Below are 20,352 nucleotides of genomic sequence, written 5' to 3'. Positions count from 1 at the left end.
ACCTGAGAACTCAGTTTCCCTGCACAAGAACTCGGGGAAAGAAGCCGCGTGGGTTGACAGCCGTCTCTCAATCAACGGAATTCCCCCTCGATGTTCCGGCTTCGAGAGGGATGTGCCAAGAGGATGAAAGGAAGCGATTCTTAAATCTGAGTGGTGACTCGAAAGTCGCAACGGATCGATTATCCGTTATACAAAATCGATTATTGAAGATAGTACATCGATTATCCATAATAGAGGATCGATTGGCCATATCGAGGATAGATTACCCATGATAGTGAATCGATTATCTATGATAGTGACTCTATTATACATTATAGATAGTCGATTATCGTATGCGGGGTAGAATAAAAGAAAATCCGCACGCAAGGGGGGCGGGGCAACGCGAACCTAGCAGGGGGCGGGGCTGGTAAGAGGGGGAGGGGCGGGGCTGGTAAGGGGGGGAGAGGGGCGGGGCTGGTAAGGGGAGGAGAGGGGCGGGGCTGGTGAAGGGGAGCGGCAGGGCTGGTAAGCGGGGGGGGGGCAGGGGGAGAGAGGCGGGGCTAGTAAGGGGGGGGAGAGGGGCGGGGCTGGTAAGGGGGGGGAGAGGGGCGGGGCTGGTAAGGGGGGGGGAGAGGGGAGGGGCTGGTAAGGGGGGGGAGAGGGGAGGGGCTGGTAAGGGGGTTGGTGAGGGGCGGCGACTACGATGAGACGGGGAGTGGGGGGCGGGGCTGAGTGCGGGATGAAGGGGGATTGAGGGGCGGGGTGGAAAGGGAGAGATGAGCGGTGGGGGGGGTCCGGATGCAGGGGGAGTGAGGGGCGGGGCTGTGTGTGTGGGATGGAGGGGTGTGAGGGGCGGGGCTGGGTGTGAGGGGCGGGGCTGGGTGTGAGGGGCGGGGCTGGGTGTGCGGGCTGTACGAGAGTGAGGAGCTGGAGAGGAGTGAGTGAGGGGGGGGGTGCTGGTGCTGGGCGCGGAGCGAGACGGGGAGTGCGAGTTGGGAGCCGGAGCGGTGATTCGCCGCGAACCCCTCCGCGTTGCCGGCTGAAGTAGTGCGCCGCGGCCTGGTCGGGGAGCGCGAGGCGCCCCGCTCGCCTGGCTGCTCGGCCCGCCGCCCTCGCCCGCCGCCCGTAGCCGCTCGCAGCCGCCGCGACCGCCGCGACCTGCGCGCCGTCGCTCTTGCGTCCATCTGTGCGGCGCGGTCGCCGGCAGCCGAGCGCGCCGAGGTTTCGCTTTGTTGAGTTTCGACGGCGGCAGAAGGTCGGGGACGGAGGGAGAGGAGCGATCTGGTTTTGGTAAGAGGAGCTCGGGCCCAAGTTAACGGGAGGGAGGGAGGAGGAGGGGGGGAGCGGGTGAGGCCAAAATCCTTTGTGCTATTATTACTACTCGCATCTTCATCATTTATATCACTATTACTGTCGCCACCAATTAAGGCACTGCTACTCACGTAGCCGTCATTTGCTGGAGTGTTGTTGGCGGTGCTCGTGTCGTGTTGTTTGCGTGACCGCCCGCCTTCTGATTGTTGCAGTCAGTTTCGCGAATATCCCTCTCGGCGTTCATGTCACGGCGAGTGTCATAACGCGTTACAGCTGCTACTGCTACTACTACTGCTGCTGCTGCTGCTACTGCTGTTACTGCTGCTGCTGCTACTGCTGCTACTACTACGGGGTTATAACACAACACCAGCGGGGCTCGCAAACGTCGCCTTTAGTGCTGCCGACGGCGCTGATCTTTGCCGGGTGACCGCGGCGAGTGTCATTCATATTGTTAAGGATGTTCGAATTGTTTTACTTGAATTGTTTTAGATGCTTTGTTGTCGTTTCACGTGCGGTGAGGGGGGCGATTTGATTTGTGCGGTCGAGGTTTTTTTTCTTCTTCTTCTCGCGAAGCCGGGGAACCACAACAAACAAAAGAGGATCACAAAGTAGTGGTGGTTAGTGTGAGTAGCAGTGCAGTTGATGCGCCAGCCACAACACGAACCCAGAGCACACACCACCAACAACACCACCACCACACTCAACAGCAAGCACCCACCTACGTTTACAGTCAAAGACGCAGCAACAACAACAACAGTCGCAACAACAACAATCGCAACAACAACGAATTGCAAATGACAACGGCGGCCGTGATCTAAGCGGCACTTTGACGGCAAAACAAAGACAAAGATCCCCCGTGTAGCCTGCGACATACTTTTGGGGCAAGTGCTGTTAGCGAGCGCCTATGAAGGTAACCTGCAATGTGGCACGTGGGGGGGGGGGGGTGGCCAGCACCACGCCCGGCCGCCTTTGTCTCCCCAGCGGTGATGTTTACGACACATGTACTCATTTGAGGCCGAGTCTACCTAGGCGGCAAACACACACGTACAACGACCAAATAGTTACCACGACGAAGCCACCGCAATGTAATAAGTAAATACAAGCGGCAACATGCATGTCAACGCGACACAATAGTGAACTATTGCGTTATTAATGACGGCACATGATAAAAATGGCACGCCACGGGACTCTAAACAAAAGATAAAAAAAAATTTAAAAGCGAGCTAATGGGAAATAACATTCAACATATTCGCTACAGATGTAACGCGCACAACAACAACAACAACCACCACCAATCCCGACAACCGATGCAGTAGAACACACAACAACGAACAACCCCAGGACACGCACACGTCCATCTAGCGCATTTAAACAACAAAAACGAGAGAACACACGGACGCTGGGTTGACAAAAGGGGCCCGCTGCTGCTGCTGCTGGCTGTGAGCGTGGGGGACACACAAAGAGCACAGGGACACAACTCAAAAGCTCTCCAGACGAGACAGCTGCTTCCACACAACAGCAACGCCGCCGCAGCAGCAGCCCCCCACACAATCACCACCACCACCGTGGCGAGCAGCAGCAGCCCCCCACACAACCACCACCACCACAACCACCACCACCACGCACAGGGACGAGGAGAACAGGAAAACCCCAGCGACGCGTTTAGTCTCGAGGCTTGCTCCACGCCGAAGTCACGAAAACTGCTGATGGGTGTGATGCGTGTCGTTCTCTTGCGTTCACTTAACAACAACAACACCAGGGTCGCTTTATTTGGCCAGGAGAGAGATAGGGAGGGAGATACGATGTTCACGCTTTGAAACCAACATCCCTCCGCAAGTTTAACCGCGTGGAGTTAATGTAGTTGACGCTTGTTTTGTATCTCCAGCCTGTGAATAAGAACTATAATTATTTCACGTTGAACGTCGTGGTAATGCACCGGCACTCTTAACACACATTTCAGGAAAGAGTACAGTACAACCTCATTTATATTTTTTGCGCAGATAATTAGTACGGAGTAAGGAGGATCTGGATAAAGTAAAGGGGTTGGAATGGTGTTGTTCGTAATCACGTCTCTCATACCGCTGTGCGTGACGCGCACTGCGTTAAACGCATCGCACATCCATGTGGACATTGCCGCAAATCATTCTTTAGTTGTGCGTTGATGTATAACTTGTCCTGCTGTGTGCGCATTGTGAAGGACAAGTGATAGCGATAATGCGTCGCTCTACCACGGGAACTATTACACTTTGAATTATACGGCAGTTACCCACTTTGCATTATTGTCTGTGTGCCTGATAAGACATTGTATAGGGTAGTTGGTGTGTGTGTGTGTGTGTTTTACAATGTAGTGTTAAGCTTGATTGTGTATGTTTGCCTTGGTCCTAGATGGAGCTTCACACCTTACAAGACGCTCTCAAGCACGAAATTCAGCAACACCAGGTGAGTGTGAGCGGTGTGAAAGGCCGGTATCACCAGGGGGCGACCGGGGAGGGACTTTGATGTTAATAGTGTAAGTCGCGATTTCACAGCGATGCCAGTCAACCAAAATAAGACCATTTGTTCGACTCGCGCTCATTGTTCAAGAGCCGTCACAGACGCGTTCACCGTGCCAGAAGTCGGAGTTGCTCGTCGCCTTCTCACAACATTCAAATTGTATTTTGTGGACGTGATATCAGTGATGAACGGAACCAGAGCCAAGTTTGCTTTCGCTCGAGTTCTAACCATGACCAGAGTGTTAACTGTACAATTTAACCCTGACATTATCAGTATTCTGAACTCTGAATTAGAATGAACCCTTATCCTGTACTTAAAATCAAACATTTTCTTTTTGGTTTTAACGTTAGTCCGAAATACTAGTTTCAATCCTACGCTAGACTCTTCGACTAACCATAACCGCATCTCTAACTCAACATTTTTGTCATCGTAGCCACAAACTCCAGACATGTTTGAGTCATCCTTTTCACTTCACGAGGCTTGAATCTTTTTCGAACGGCGAAATGTTATTGATCGTTTAATTTAGCACTTATCTCCCTCATTACCGGCGATGCTTTCAACCCTCACCTTTGCTTCTTTCGACTGCAGGCCACAGTTGTAAATTTGACACCTTTAACATCTGCATGTAGACCTGCCCATTATTCAGCTTTTTCTTTTCCCCTTAGTCGCTGAGCACCAGAATCCCACTCCCAATGCCTGTCTTGGCAACCTGTACTTTGTTCTATACATGTGGCCGACTCAAGTTTACCCTGGCCCATACAGAAACAAGGACATTACTCCTGCCTCAAACACCCATCACTAAATTGGATGTCTCTACTCTTCCAAAGTGGTTCATAAAGTCCAACAACCATCTATCTATATGCTGATGCAGTTCTTTTGATTTCTCTATGTAGTATGCACATCGCTGCCATTATTACATGCACAGCTCCCTACTGCCTCCATATTCTCACTTCTTCCATAGTCTTCGAATGGCAATTCAGATCCAGGTGTATGCAGTCCATCAATACACTTCCTTTTTATGTAAGTTCACGTTAAGACCGCAGTCTTAACACAAGTCTTACTATTTGATTAATACCTTGGCCCTGATGTCTAAAACTGTCACAAACTGCATTTACCTAACCAAGGTCCTCACTCGCATATCATCAACCACATACGTCTCCATTGTGACCCATGGATGTGATGCCATATAAAACTATCCAGTCGAGCAGAACAATGCGCAAAACATTGATGCCATAAGTCACTCGGATATTTCTCCTCCTCCTCGCACCTCTGAGGCCCATGATACAATTTCTTAAGCAGTCTGCTTATCTTACCTGGAATCCCACAACCACCGAGAAAATAATCTTTGGTTATTTCGGTAAAGTCACGTAGGTGAAACAAATAAAAAAATAAGAATACAAATAAAATAATAATAAAAATTCACCTACGTGACTTTACCGAAAGAACCAAAGAGTATGGATCCTTGCAGTCACGAAAACTTCAAATCTAGAATGAACCACCTATAAAATGTCATTCTCCTTCTATCCTAACATAATCATATGCTTGCCTGAAGCCAACAACATGAATACAACGATCATCTGCATTTTCCCAGCTCTTCTCTATTGTATGCCTCCTCTATTATCGGCCTCTTCTCTATTCAAAAGTCATAATTGCACCCCCTTCCATGCTGTAAACCTACACTGGTTTTCCCAAAAGCACACCATGAACATCGTCCTATATTTTATCTACACACTACATTTTATGATCAAATTAACTCCTTACACAATCTGATCCTAGTCTTAGTCTTGACTCAAGTCATGTATTTTTGCATTGGCCTGTACACAAACCAAACTTTAAAAAAAAAATTGGTGAAATGAAGTTGATTTTGTTGTTGTGCCATTAATTGTAATTGATGTTCACAACTTAAAATGGTTAATCAAAGTACAGGGCTTGTTGCTTGCTCCAAAAGATGGTTATTATTTCCTTTGCATTGACAGCTGATTTCAAAGCATTGCCACTGGCAACTTGCAATTCTCTACCTGCCTAATTATATTACCATAACACAGTGTATTGTGCATGTAAGCACAAAATCCAAAACACGAATTTGCATATAGCAGAGTTGTTATTATTAACATGCGAATGCTACGTAGTTATAATTCAGATTTATTTCTTTTTAGAAACTGGTGTCACAGATCAAGCAGGATCCACAGGTTAGTATATAAAAAAACCTGTCAAGTCATAAATGTTTGAAACTTGCAGTAAAATGTATAACACATTATTTTATTACAACTCTTAACACCTGTGTGTGGGAGCAGCAGTGTAGCGGTTAGCACTACGCTGCGCTACAAAACTGGCAACCCGAGTTTGATTTCAGTTCGCGGCCAACACCAGTGATGATTATCTGAACTGGTCCTAGGGCCTCCCCTAGGTCGACTAAGCCTCAAATGAGTACCTGGTGTGTTGCGTAAATATCACCACTGGGGAGATAAAGGCAGCCGAGCGTGGTGTCGGCCATTCCACCTCCTAGTGTGCCGTGCCGGCCTTCATAGGTGCTATTCACTAACTGCACTTGCCCCAACAGTCCGTTCCAGATTATATGGGGGTTTTTTGTGTTTGTTTGTGTGCCCTTTCTGTAGCACATATCTCTGTGTGTGTAACCAAATCTGTATGTTTTCATATTTTAGACTCGTAGCCCTGTGTATATATGTTAATGTATATATGCTCATGTCTTTGTTGTTTGACATTTGTGTCTGTTCATTTCTATGTATGTTCACGTGGGTTTGTTAAAATCTCGGTCCAGTTTATATCCTTGTGTGGTAGAGTTTGGCTGTATTCATATCTGTGCACATGTCTGTGTTCATCTTTAAATGTGACAATTATGGAGGTGCTGACAACTAAGGCTTAATCATTTTAGTGTTTGAAATCTATGTCTGTTCTTGTCCACATGTGTACTTATTTGTGGGTTCACGTTTACACTTGTTAATTTTCGCGCTCGTTCTTGACCATGCGCATTCAGGTCCATCTGTGTCCAAGTCCAAGCTTGTATGTCTGTGTGTACGTTGAACTTCTTTTGCACCATACATAGCCAACCATGCTCATTGGAGGTGACTGTGGAAGGGCAACAAACTAAAGACAAAAAGCAGTTCTAAAGGATTGTTTGTCAATCTAGATGATTTAAACGTGCGTAACTCCAGTGGCTTTCTAATATCGGAAGGAACAACATTCCAGATGGCCGCAGAAATACATCTGAAAGCCCGCGATGCAGTAACCTTCATGACATGTACTGTGCATTAGTCTCACATCACAATGCACTCCTGCCGCTCAATGTATGTCTGCGTTGTGCCACGGATATTCACACCCCAGTGCTCCATGTATGTTCGATTGCCAGCTAAAAGCCGGCGCTGCGAGGGTGACCGGAGCAAAGCTTGTTTAGAGTCTGGGTGTCGCCACCGGGAGTGTGCGGGGCCACATCCCTTTACCTGTGCGTGTCCATTCGCCAGGACGTGGAGCTGAAGAAGCAGCTGCACGAACGGCAGGCGCGCATCACGGCGCTCAGCGAGAAGCAGGTGCAGCACACGCACCAGCACGCGGCGCTCACAAAACACCAGCGGTCACCGTGTGCACCGCTCGAAAAACCCGCACCAAAAATACTCATTTGCGTTTCACGACTTCTCCATCTTGCCCGCTGTACATGTGTGCACGAGGTCTAGTGACCAAATCTGTTCTTCGTCACGTGATGCGGTTATTTTATGTATGTTTTTGTTATATTTGACCGTGATATGTCCGCATGTCACTTGACGTGAATGTGGTATAAGGAAAAGCACCACAGTGTGTTGTTCACAGATGCCCCCCACTTAGTCGCTCACCTACACATTATATCATCGTTGCATGCATCAGAGCTCGGTCATGAGGAATTATTGAGGAAAAAATTATATCCTGACAGGAGTGCATTGTGGGAGCACGGTGGCATATACATGTCAGCAGTCATGAGGGAGGAGATTGATTTCACGTGCTGTGAAGAAGGGACTTTGCCTAAAATGTCTTTATTGGCGATTGTAGTTTTTTAGTGATGGGATAGATTCATTTACATTCTAGTAATGTTCCAGAAGGGCTATAATAACGCCATTTACGCAATTCTAGTGGAGTTTACGCTTAAGTCTATAAAAATCCAAAGCGTAAAACCTTAGCAATTTTCCATCTGGAGGTTGATTGCTTTGGTGACACATCAGGGTCAACCGAAAGTTCTCCATTACTGTTCACCCCGTGATAAACACTTACAAATATATAAACCATCCTTGGCGAACAAAGTGATTTAACCATTCGCGGTCAAAGGCCCATAACCGGTTTCTCATATTAGAAGTACAGTCTCGTATACTGTGTACCTTGGCATCTGACCTGGTGGCTCAGCGGTAGAGCGATCAGAAAGTTGCGAATTAAAATCCTTGTTGGGGGGTTGACTCGGCCCATCATTCCTCCGAGTCCGATAAATTAAGTACCACTTTGTGGGGACGTCAACAGCCTGTGGAGACGCTTGGGAATGTTGAATTTCCTAAACTTGTGTGATGTTTCTACAATGAGATGAGCACCGCCTCATTTTGGAGAGAAATATTTTGCTCATGTTGGTGCCTTGACACTGACCAAACGGAAAGTTTTGGGAAGGTATAATCGTTACGTTTTGTATTTCGTTAGCATGTGATGATTGGATAATGTTGTGAACCACGTGTGAAACTGTGATGAATGTGGATAACGCTCGTGGATATTGTTTTTGGGGAAAGTGGCGCTTAGAGCGGCGAACTTCCGGAAGGACAGCAGCAATGTTGAATTGTGAAATTACTAAAGTAAACAATTTTTAGTTTACCAGGTTAGGCCCACTTACCTGTATAGCTATTTTTCAGAAACGACCTGGCCACAAATGACAGCTTAACGAAGTGGCTTATGACCTGGAAATTTCAAGCAGTCAAATAATCTAAACGCATGATGTTGATTCTAAATGTGGAGTGAAAAACCGGATGACCCGGAGAAAAATGCACGTGACCATGGGGAGAATGTGCAAACTTCAAATATTCAGCAGGCGTCAGGGTCAGGATCGTATCCACAACCCCCTGTATACCAGGCGAGGTAGTTAACATCTCGCCACAGCGGCGCCGTCGTAAGGCGCCTATGTAATGCATGTGAGGATACTCTCCCATGTAATCTTATCGACCAGCGACGTGGCCTCCCCACAGATGTTATCATCTATTATAAGTTTTACAACTAAGTAAAAAAAAACACTAAACATAATTAAACTTTTTAACGTTCAATTACGGAACTGGTTTCATTAATGTTTTTTGGTATTTTATTTTTTGCATTCAGGGTAGGGTATGGAAGCTTGCATCTGTGCACATGCGAATACTCACATGGTGCATAGTGCTTGGCAGCTACAATTACTATAATTACAGCTGACGGGAAGATGCATGGGTAACGATTATTGCACACGCACGTGTACACGCGGAAGCGCAAACGGAGGGCCGCTGTTTATTAAGCTGGTCACATGGTCCAGACGAGTGCTGTTAGTGAGTGCCTGTTGAGGCCAGCAAAGCCAATGTCTACTCTCGTCAAAATCACAGCCTCGCTGAGTTGTTTTCTGTGGTTGAGCATCTTGCCCGGGTTACGATGGTTGGGGATCAGCCTTTTTACGACTTGAACTTGGATGGAAAATGGGCTTGCTGAATGCGTACATGCTCGTGTGCCATGGAGTGGGACAGGTGGTTTAGAAATAGAGCTTATTTTTTTTGTCGTGTTCTGGTGACAGGATTAAGGTGGCACTCACTGCATGCATTTATGTACGCGTGTGGTTTCTGGTGTTAACTCTTCACTTAGTGTTTGTTTTGCTTGAGAATTATGAAAATCTGTCCCGTGGTATTTTTAGAAACAGGTTTTTTTTTTCAATTGGCACACGACCTGAGAGAGTACATCGTTGAGTGTGCAGTGTGTGGCCTGGTGAAATGTGTATCGCTTAACCTACCAAGCTGTTAACAATATAAGCTATCACAGACTCAGAGATTACATTTTCCACGTCCAAGCACTAAACCAGCGCCTTGAAATGACGGGCTTGAAAATGAGCTGCAGTCGGCTTCCAACGCAATAACGCCATTTCCATCGCTTGGAGTCCCACCAACCCCCCCTGCTTTGAGCGACCATTTTAAGTTGTAAACGTCAATCGGAATGAATGACTCGATCAGCAAAGTAATCCTTCATGTCGTAGCAATGAGAAAACGTTTAGTTTGTGTGTGCGGTCTAATGCAGTCATGCATTCAGGTTAAGATGAGGGCATCGTTATCTGGTTATGGTTTCCAGAGCTAGGATTTCTCGTTATGGTTTGTTCACGCCTTTCTCATTACTGAGCTCTGTAAAAGTAAACAAAACATTTAAATGACTTTTTTCTATCAGTGTTAAGTCGACTAAACTCTGCTGATATTCTCTTATTCAGGCCTCGTCCTGTTTTTTGGGGGTAAAAATTGACTGAACACATTAGGTGCTTTGACATCCAGGTAGCCACTCTTTACCGAACACAAAAAAGAGCGCAATCTCTGGTGTTGGATAAAGTAGGCCATTTGAAGATAATTTAGAAGTTGTCTCTGGTACTGTCTTCAGAAACCGTTCACTTGGGTCATGTGATGCTTTGTTGGCTGTTGGAAATTCGAACGATTCCCCTCCCCTTCGCCCTCTTGATGGGTGAAATTGAAAAAATGAAATATCGTGGCAGCCTGATGATGTTTTTTTTCCACACGTGCTGGTTGTGGTAGTTAGTAGTGGTGAAAGTGATCCCTGGCAAGACGTGTAATGAAGGAAGGGTACCTCAGGTGACACCGCTCTCTTGCCTCCTTTTGTCAGCGGGTGCAGCTGGGTACACTTTGGTGAGGCGCATCTCGCATCGCCGCTATTTATAAATGTGCTAGTTAAAAATATATTAAATTTTTTCATAAGTAATTCCATTTGAAGACTTGTTAACATGTTCGTACTTGGCAATTTGTGTGCAGTTACACATTTTTGTTTCATGGTGCGTTTTTTCGGTGCGTCTGTGTTAGCGTGTCCACGTTTTATTTGGTTAACGACTATATGTTCCGTTGTGTATTTATGTGATCTTGTGTATTTTTACGTGCATGGGTTTATTTAGATTGTGTGTGTTTATTGACGTTTTATATTTAACAAATGATTCTTGCTTGCAATGATGTCCACATCGTCGACTGGAAAGTCACCCTTTACGTGTGTGACTTGTGTTTTTATGCTAACAACACGTGCTGAGTATATTCCCATGAATTATATGAATGCCCAATATATTTATGTTCTGTAGCAAAACAGAATATAGTTTTGCAATCGTAAATACAGTAATAGCAACAGCAAAGAGTACTAATTCTACAAGCAATATAAATGTATGTGTTATGTTTAGCTTGCAATGAACAATAACTATTCTCCATGATAGAGGTTTTTTTGGGTTAGATCGCGTATATTTAAATGTGTCGTTAAACACGGCACCACCCGACACGGCCAATTAGTAAGGTTTGTTATGTCAACAAAACGTACCAATTAGTTACTAGTACAGCACACCGTCGTGTTGGAGAGTAAACCCACAACACAATGGGGTTTACTATTGGTTTAATCAGCAGGGTTTACTCTCCAACACACCCGTGTGCTGAACTAGTAACGAATTGGCGCGTTTAGTTTACGTGACAAACTTTCACGAATTGGCTGTGTCGGGTGGTGGCAGGTTTGACGACACATTTATATTTACGCGATCTAACCCGGAAGACCTCGTGGATAATATTGGTGACGAAAGCCCTACTGCTCCGTGTTAAACGGAATAAATATTGTTACCAACGTGCTTTCAAAGTTGGTTGTTTACCATTGAAAATTGTATCCTACAAGTGGCTTGGAAAGATTTATATAAACCCCACGCTCTCACCAGAAATCATAGTTTGGAATTGCAGTGTTGGTTTTAGAAAGTTTTAGTGTCTGGGCCAAAATGATTAGGCTGAAATGTATGTGTATCAAGGTATGTTGCTGCAGGCCATTTAGTTTTGTTTTTAGGTCACACATTTAAATATCTCATTTTGTTATTCATGTTGGTGTGGCGATTGTCGTCCGTTTGTGTATATCGAGCCACAACACTTGGTGCAATGGTTTCTTGTTGTTGTTAGAACAAATGAATGTGTCATTGATGTGCATGTTTAGACCGTACATGTTTACTCAAGTTCTCTAATCTCATATACCCAAGGCATCGAGAAACGCACAAAATTAGCGATTGACATTTAATAAATCGGTAGACATGAGCCATTTCATTACTCGGTGCTGTCATGCACATTGTGAATATCGTAGAATGTCTTGGGCTTTTAGAATCTTTCATCGGATTTGCAGCGGAATTATGACAATTCACCAACATTATGGCACCATAGTTGATATGACGTTTTTTTATTGGGTAAATTCGATTATAATAATGCTAACAATGATGATGATCATCATACGCTGCTGCTGATGATGATGAGACTGGTGACCATTATTCCATTGCTCTTAACTGCCGCAGCGGCTAATTGTGCTGCGATTGTGTTTTTATTGAGCCAGAAAAAATCTCAACAACTGTAAACTCACCTTTCAGCAATGACAGGCAATAACATTCTTAAGTTTAGCAACATTTTCGGTTCATGGAACATGCATGTTGTACTTTAAGCTCATCACCATATCGCAGGCAATCAATGTTTTTGGTAGTTTCACAATCTGTGTTATCCAATAACCCTTTGCCTCGAAAGCATTGATTTACTGCAGCATCTGCTGATGATTCTGCTGCTTCGGCTGGTAATGATGATGATGATGGTGAAGAGAATGGCGATACTGACACTGATAATATCACTGACATTGATAATGTCACTGACATTTATGATGTCATTATTACACCTCGGATTAGCACAGTGGGCTATGTTGCGGTGCGAAAGAAGTTCAGCATAATAAGTAACGATGGATGCTGCTGATAGTTATGATGACGACGACGATGAAGTTGTTCCTCTTGCTGTCTTGCTAGAAATGAGCGTTTAACAATTCATCACTGTGCTCTAGGAATTGTCACCACTCAGGATGACAATTTAAGTCAAGAATTATTGATCGTTTTATCAAAAATTTGTACCATTTTGACTGCATTGTTAATCATTTGTTGTTCCGTTTCCCGTGATGTTTTTTTTTACGTCTAGTTCAGCCGTTGTACATTCTCACTGTCCGAAAATGTCCATTAGCTTCTATTTACCATCAAATATGTGTTTGTTGTAAGTTGTAGATTTTTTTCAATTTCAAGTCGAGTTGGGTTTGGGTAGCGCTAATTTTTTTTTTAAAAGTTCCCACCCTTTGATCATAGTGGTCACGTGACATTGGTGCCCTGTGGTACTCTAAACGAGTCGAGTGTCACCTCCAAGATTCTTCAGGGAGCAAGAGAAAAAAAACCCTGAATATTCGGTGCCAGAAAATGTTGGATCAAAAATCTCTCTTCCTGCCATTTAACAGATGCTGCCTGCTTCTCTCTCCTTTGCGTTTCTTTCACTCTCATCGGCTCTCTAATGCCATATGTCACCCTCTTAAAAGCTGCCCTCTCACTCCATACCTCTTGTGCTGTGTGCATCTCTCTCTATACATCCTCGTGCCACGTGCCTGCTGGTCTTGCTGCATCCATCTCCCGTGCCGTGGCTTCTTTCCTTTCTCCGCTCCACACGTCTCCTGCGCTGAAACCTGTATCTCTGTGCCTTTCTCTCCAATGAGTAGTGTGCCTCTCACTCCTCATCACCGTGCTTTGCCCGGCTCCCAACGTAGCCTAGCACTCACTTTTGCTGCATCGCAGCGATCGTTTCAAAGCCGCCGTTCCATTCGTGAGTGCCGGGCCATGTGGAGAGAAGTGAAGATGGGTGTATTGTGGGGTTGTGTGCAGCGAGAGAGGTGTACGTGTGTGTGTGTGTTTAACTTCATCGGCACCACACGTAGCCAACCGTGCCAATTGGAGGTGCGGCGGAAGCACAACAAACTCGACACAAAAAGCGACTTGTAAATACATTAGTTTTCAATCTAGATGATAATTTACAAGGACATTTCTCCAGTGGCTTCCTAATATGGGAAGGAAGAGCGTTCCAGACGCCAACAGAAGCGCATCTGTGTTTAGTGGTTAGCGAAAAGCTGCTGCGAGTTTGCCTGATGGTTCGTGCTCCTCAACGTGATCAGCAAGGCCACCATGGTTCACTTGTGGCAAGCGCTTTTTGTCTAATGAGTGCGAACGTGGGGAGATGTGTTGGTATTAGAAAGGTGAAGGGGAATCGGCACTGGAGATGTTTGCAGCGGGAACGCAGCGTGGAGGTACATCGAGCGAGAGGCTCAGGGCGTCACTGCACGACCACAAGGTGGAATGTGACACGTGCCATCGCATTAGAATTATCAAACATATGGTACGGACGGAATATTTTTGTTTACTTTATCTGCAGAAATGTTAGCGGGTCGCTTGTTGGGGCAAAATGTAGCGTTGCGGCAATTGTGATTTCTTGCGATCGAGACAGGAAAGTTGGGTGTGGGAAAATTGTAAGAGGCAGAAGCGAGCGGTGTACTGTATGCCGCTGCGCTTGTAAACATTTTTATCCGGCGCACTGCGTACAGTAAAATCTGCCAGATACTCTGTCTGAATCCAGATGCAGAGCGGACATTCGGTGTACCTCCACGCAAAATACACACGGTGTTTTATTCAGTAATATAGCCTAAATTACTCTCCGCTAAAGCTGACAGGGATGGAGTTGGCTTAACAGATGTGGGGGTGCACTGTAATTGAGCCGGCAAATAATGTATTAGAAATGGTACCCAAATAATTCAGGGTGAACTGGATAATCTAGACTGGATAGGTATCAGCATCACAGATGAGAGGAAACTGGGGTATGTGTGAAGGGGATAGAGGGACTGTGCGTGTGAATGCCCTTTGTGGGGCCACGGTGGCTAGGAGATGTCAACTCCCTCGCCTGGTATACAGGAGGTCGTGGGTTTGATCCAGACCCTGACGTCTGCTGTATATTTTGGAGTTTACGTGTCTCTCATCATCATCACCGTGGTGAGATGTTAACAACCTGGCATGGTATACAGGAAGTTGTGGGTTTGATCCCGACCCTGACGCCTGCTGTATATTTGGAGTTTGCGGTGTCTCTCTCTTCCTGTGATCGCGTGGATTTTTCTCTGGGCCCTCCGGTTTTTCCCTCCACACGACATGATGATAAGCCACTTCGTTGAGCTATCATTTGTGATAGCCAGGTCGCTTCTGAAGAAGAGCTACATAGCTCAGTGGGACATTACCTGGTCAAAATGAATAGTGAATATGCTAAATTCCTCTTGATATGCACATTCTTTTGTTAAGGCTCTCTTCTTCTTCCACCTCCAACTCAGCTTATATATAAGCTCCTAGCTTGGCAGTGTCTCATTCTTCACCTGAAGACGGCTGCTTGCGTTGTAGCCGAAACGTCGTGAGAATTATTTGATTTTATTATGTTTTATTTTTATTATTTTATTACTTCCCTTCTACGTGACTTTACCGAAAGAACCAAGAAGAAAAATAGTTTCGTTTAGTTCACCTCTTAAGACTGGTAGAGCACGTGGAAAAAATAGCAGGACTGCACCGTGCTGTTGTTGTATGTAATCTATACTGATTGTACACTCCACTTGATGCAAATGCAGTGTTGAGTCATACGAGGTAAGGCCCAAATCAGGCCCAAATGCCAATTGGCAATGGTGCCGTGATGCACAATAATTTATCTTATTCAGGTAATTGGAGCTGAGTTTCATCAGCCGAGTCTGTTCCGACTTCTGTCTATTCATCTGTTCAGCGTAATTGGTGGCGTCCAAATGTTGTTACGTGCACAAATGAAACGAAATGCTGTACCTCCGTTGCGGAATGGTGGCCCCAATAATAATTACATTCACGGAAATTATATTGATTTGAGGAATTGCAGACTTGTGAGCCTCTTGGCAAATGTTTTCAAATTGTTCGTGAAGGTTGGGGAACAAAATAATGGTCAATTTAAAGGCCAACTTCAACCACAAGGGAAAGCCAGTTTTGGAAAATGTCTACCATTGACGTTTTAAGCAAGACAATATGGAAAGACCATGATATGCCGCCGCTTTTGTAAGCTAAGAAAAGACCATTTGATTCCGCGGACGCTGACGCAACCATCGAAGCTTGCAGATGTGTAGGCTTTAACACATGGACAGCACAACAAAAAATAATGCACATGCATGGGTTTTGTAATTTGTTTGCGATGTGTGTTGGTCCTTGGAAGTATTTAATTAGCGATAATAGCAAGTCACATAATCGGCTTGTGTCACACTTGCGCATTAAGTCGTGAGATGATGTCACTCATAACGACGTCCTATCATGTCACACGTAATAATAACACGTGATAATATGTGATAATAACGTCACCTCGTAGCCCTGGTTTCATCGCCCAGTTTTGCAGAACTGTTGGGTCAATTTCCCCATTTTTAGATATTGTTGGTCCCGAATAGCACCACAACGTTACACTAATGTTCTTGTATTTATTGGATCATCTTTACGAGGTTTATCATGACCCCCATTTTCCACAAACAGACAAGAGTGATAAAATTGCATTCGTGCGTTCAACTTGGGTTGAAAGCATAAAAAAAAAAATCTAAACAATGAAACGGCGACACCGGGATTGCGTAGTGATACATTCGAAATCATAAGGCCGTTCACCGACACACAAGAATATAATGCTTGAGAAACACATTTGAGAAATGATGGCATAGGGATACATAGTAAAAGTATTAACCATATGAGCGTCATGGATAGTCGTTGTATTAGCCAGTGGTAATAATCGACAGGAAGTGATTGAAGAGCTAAACAAAAAAAAGGGCTAAGTAAAGACGATCAAAACAAATGTCACGTGCTAACTTGTTAAACATTAGCAGGTGGGAAATTTGTACCGTCTGATAAGCCACGCACGAGCCACCAACAATTGCAATTTTTCTGCAAAGCGCTGCGTTACAGGTGCCCACAATGCACTACGATGCCATTGACCCGGGTGAGTCATGTCCCCTCGCTTATGTGATACCATTTGCTGTCCAAAGCTTGATGTGTACACGCCAGCTCTAATGAATGTGCCTGCGGTGAGTGTGTGCGAACATCGGCACAAGTTAGTTGGACAGCTGTGAACGTGGATCCAGTCCTGCCATTTCTCATGTCGCGTGCCAGTTTTAATCGTGCATTCACACACACCCTCAGTCCTCCTTCACACAAATCTCAACCGCCCCCCCCCCCCCCCCCCATCTCATCGGCCATGTCTTGTCTATCCAGGCTACGTTTTCCATTATGCCTTGCCTATCTTGGGCATAGTTTTAAATATCTCATCTACTCGCTCAATTACAGAGCATGCCACATCTGTCATGCTAATACCTCCACTGTCAGCTTCTAGCTAAATGTATCATCAGCAGCCATATTCCATCCACTGTTGGATGAAGGCCTACCCACAGCCCCATCTCGCTCCGACACACGAGCTGAATCTCATCGCTCCATCTCCGCGGTGGGTGGCTCTCCGGCGTGATACCTCAATTTTGGCCTCTTCCCGCACCTCCGATCAGCACCGTTGGTTACGTAACGTGCAAAAGAAGTTCAAAATATATACAGACATAAATACCTCTGCCATCTGCCACACGGCCTCCAGTCTCGTCCATCGGCTATCGACCCCTCTAGCGATAGTGCTCTGCCCAAGTCCAATTACCTTTCTTTAAACGTAGGGTTCTCGTAGTCAATGTAATGATCCATATTTATTTTTGGGTTAGGTCACGTGGTGGTTTCCAGTCAACATTTTTGTTATTATCCCTCCAGCATTAACCACCCAATTACTTTTTGTAACAGTCATTGTGCTGTGTCTCTGATGAGCGTTTGTTCTCTGATTAACGTATTCCTCTTATACATGTATGTGTTTGTGAACACCACTCACAGTTATTGATGTACTTAGCTTTTCCAGCCTGCACTATGTTTCTGTGGTGATGGGGTTTGCTCGCCAATTACAGATTTGTTTAGATGGGAGGCTGTTATGAATCTCGAACCCCCTAACCATGTCCTACAAATGCTCGTAGAAAACCAAAGAACCGGTCAAAAAGCAACATTTAGTTAGAGCTTCACGGTACATTCAAAGTGAAGCCCAAAAGCAAAAAACGAGTGTGAATGGTTTTGTATTCGGTGAGCCTCGTGTGTATATTCGGCCAGGAACAATTCTACCCGCCCACCGTTCAATTAATTCGCATAATTTTGGGGTTATCCGATTCAATAATCAATTATATTTTTACTTAAAGCTGTCGTGACTGCAGGAATGAATATTCTTTGGGTGTTTCGGTAAAGTCGTGATGACGATTGCTTGTGTTGCAATCGAAACGTCGTGATATTTTCTTATTTTTTATTCACTTCATTTTTATTATTGTATTGTTATTATTTTTTCTTCTATCTACGTGACTTTACCGAAAGACCTAAAGAATCATCAATTATATTTAATAATAATTTTCCTTAATCCGCTGCCATGTTTGCACTGTCAAAACCGTAACGTCCCTCTCCGTTGTGCGTTTCGTCTATACTGTCGCCGCAATGTCTGGTCCCGTTTTATATGATAGTGACTTTGCATGTCCGTCAGTCTCATTTGTGTCTTGCTTACATCCGTTCCATGTGTTTTTGTGTGTCTCGTTTGCAACGTCTAATTGTATGTTGTCTTGGTCTCTCTCCTCTTTGCATTGTCTTGGTCTGTCTGTTGCCTTTGTAGACTTCTTTGTTCTTTATCAGTTGTTTCGTCTGTGCTGTTTTTGTTCTGGCCGTCTTATTTATTCTGCCTTTCTCTTGACTCCGTTTGACCTAGTAACCCAAATGTATAAATTGCATCCCATTTGCATATATTGTAAATAATCCTTTCTCACCCGCACAAATCGATGCGTGTATCGCGAGCGCAGAAATAGTGTCATCGATACCTCCCCTTATTTGCCGAGTTTGTCTTGTGCCGTCCGAAATGCAAGTTTCAGCATTTCCGCTGAGAAGAGCCCTCTCTGCCTCTGAGTAAAATCCAGAAGTGGCATTGTGCCGCCATGTTAACCTCATCTCACCGATCTAATGCGTGGATCTCTCTCGAGGGTTTTTGTCAAATTTTGGCAACAATATACTTTGAAAAGAAGCTGTATTAATTTGGGCCGGGAGTAATGCGTGTGCCTTTGTCGTTTTGCACGTGTGTGTGTGTGTATGGGGGAGCGGTAGTGCAGCGGTTAGCGTGCTGCGCTACGAAGCCGGCGACACGGGTTCAACTCCCGCTCTCGGCCAACGCCAGTGATAGCGATTGTCTGGGCCTCCCCTCGGTCGACTCGGCCTCAATTGAGTGCCTGGTGCGGTGTTAACATCGCCACTGGGGAGACAAAAGCAGCCGGGCGTGGTGTTGGTCACCCACCCCCTCGTGTGCTGTGCCGGCCTTGATAGGTGCTCGCTAACAGCACTTGCCAACTACAGCCTGTTCAGGCAATACTCGGGGATGTTTGTCTTTAGCACGCGTGTGCTCGCATGGTTTTGGTATCGGTATATTTTGTGCATTGGAATACCGTGTAAAAATTGTCGGCTTCCTTATTGTGTTGGCTTAGCAGCTTGTTATTTCTATCGAGTGGGGAGTTCTCTGACTGCAGCCGTATCGCCATGCATAGTGCAGTTTGGAGCTGGCCAATGTAAATACAATGGTTGCAGTGGCTCGCCTGTATTCTAGCCAGGATTTGAGAGGTGGAATGTCAATTTCTACGAATTTATGTAATTCGCCATAGTACCGTCAATGGATATTGGAACGTTAATGCACGGTCGTGTTTTTGGGTTTGACACCCTTATGTAATACTCAAGAATGAATTTCCCTCAAATCCTAAGCTGTACTCTTTTGAAAAAGTATTGGGGGGGCCTCATTTAAGAATTTTTTTCTCTGCAAAGATTGAAATTTATCTTGAAGAAGAAGGAAAAAAATCCTACGAGCTAACATCGAAATAAAATTATTCATAAAAGTCGATGCACAGCCCCAATGACCCAGCTCTAGGGAACAAAAGAATATTCTTACACGCTCCCCTATCACTCGGCTTTCTCCCTCCCCCACTATCTCTCTAACCCCCCCACCACCAATCCACCCACCCACCTATCTCTCTCCGTACACCCCCCCTCCCCACCAAGTCTTTGGCAAGCTTGCTCATAGCAACAATCGCACGTTCAGACATGCGCCGTCGTCCGCGCAGTGACACCCTCTGCCTTTTGGCGTGCGTCTAAAACTCGTTCGCCCCACCCCCCCCCCAAAGACGATTGCTTCTTTCAAAAGAGAGAAGCGTCGCAGCAGGTACCGAATGTGATAACCGCGCAAACATCCTCGTGCAAAAAAGAAATTATCCGTCCAGGAGTCCAGAGGAAATTTTGCGAGGCCGCTTCACAAAAGCACCGCTCCTCCATCTCCCTCACTTTTTGCCTCTCGCCCGCAACCCCCTTACAGATCCTCCACCAACACCCCCCCCCCCCCCATCAACACTAATCATAACCCA

General features: G+C 45.5%; 1 protein-coding gene across 2 annotated transcripts in view; it reads left to right on the top strand.

The window, feature by feature from the left end:
• The first annotated feature begins 966 nt into the window (after positions 1–966).
• LOC133340910 (PHD finger protein 21A-like) overlaps positions 967–20,352 on the top strand; it is a 45,986-nt gene continuing 26,600 nt past the window's right edge. The window contains exons 1-4 of one of the 2 annotated variants that reach the window (XM_061549404.1): positions 967–1,269; positions 3,676–3,729; positions 5,940–5,972; positions 7,263–7,328. In XM_061549404.1, coding sequence (XP_061405388.1) covers positions 3,676–3,729; positions 5,940–5,972; positions 7,263–7,328 — 153 coding nt within the window. In that variant the 5' untranslated portion in view covers positions 967–1,269. Of the gene's footprint in view, positions 1,270–2,888; positions 3,001–3,675; positions 3,730–5,939; positions 5,973–7,262; positions 7,329–20,352 lie in introns of those variants that run through there. The other variant, XM_061549412.1, reaches the window with a different exon arrangement.

Source organism: Lethenteron reissneri, chromosome 2, assembly GCF_015708825.2.
Source record: "Lethenteron reissneri isolate LAM-NWPU_2019-01 chromosome 2, ASM1570882v1, whole genome shotgun sequence".
Classification (NCBI taxonomy): domain Eukaryota; kingdom Metazoa; phylum Chordata; class Hyperoartia; order Petromyzontiformes; family Petromyzontidae; genus Lethenteron; species Lethenteron reissneri.
Note: the sequence above shows the minus strand (reverse complement) of the source record. Positions and strands in the feature narration are given on the sequence as shown.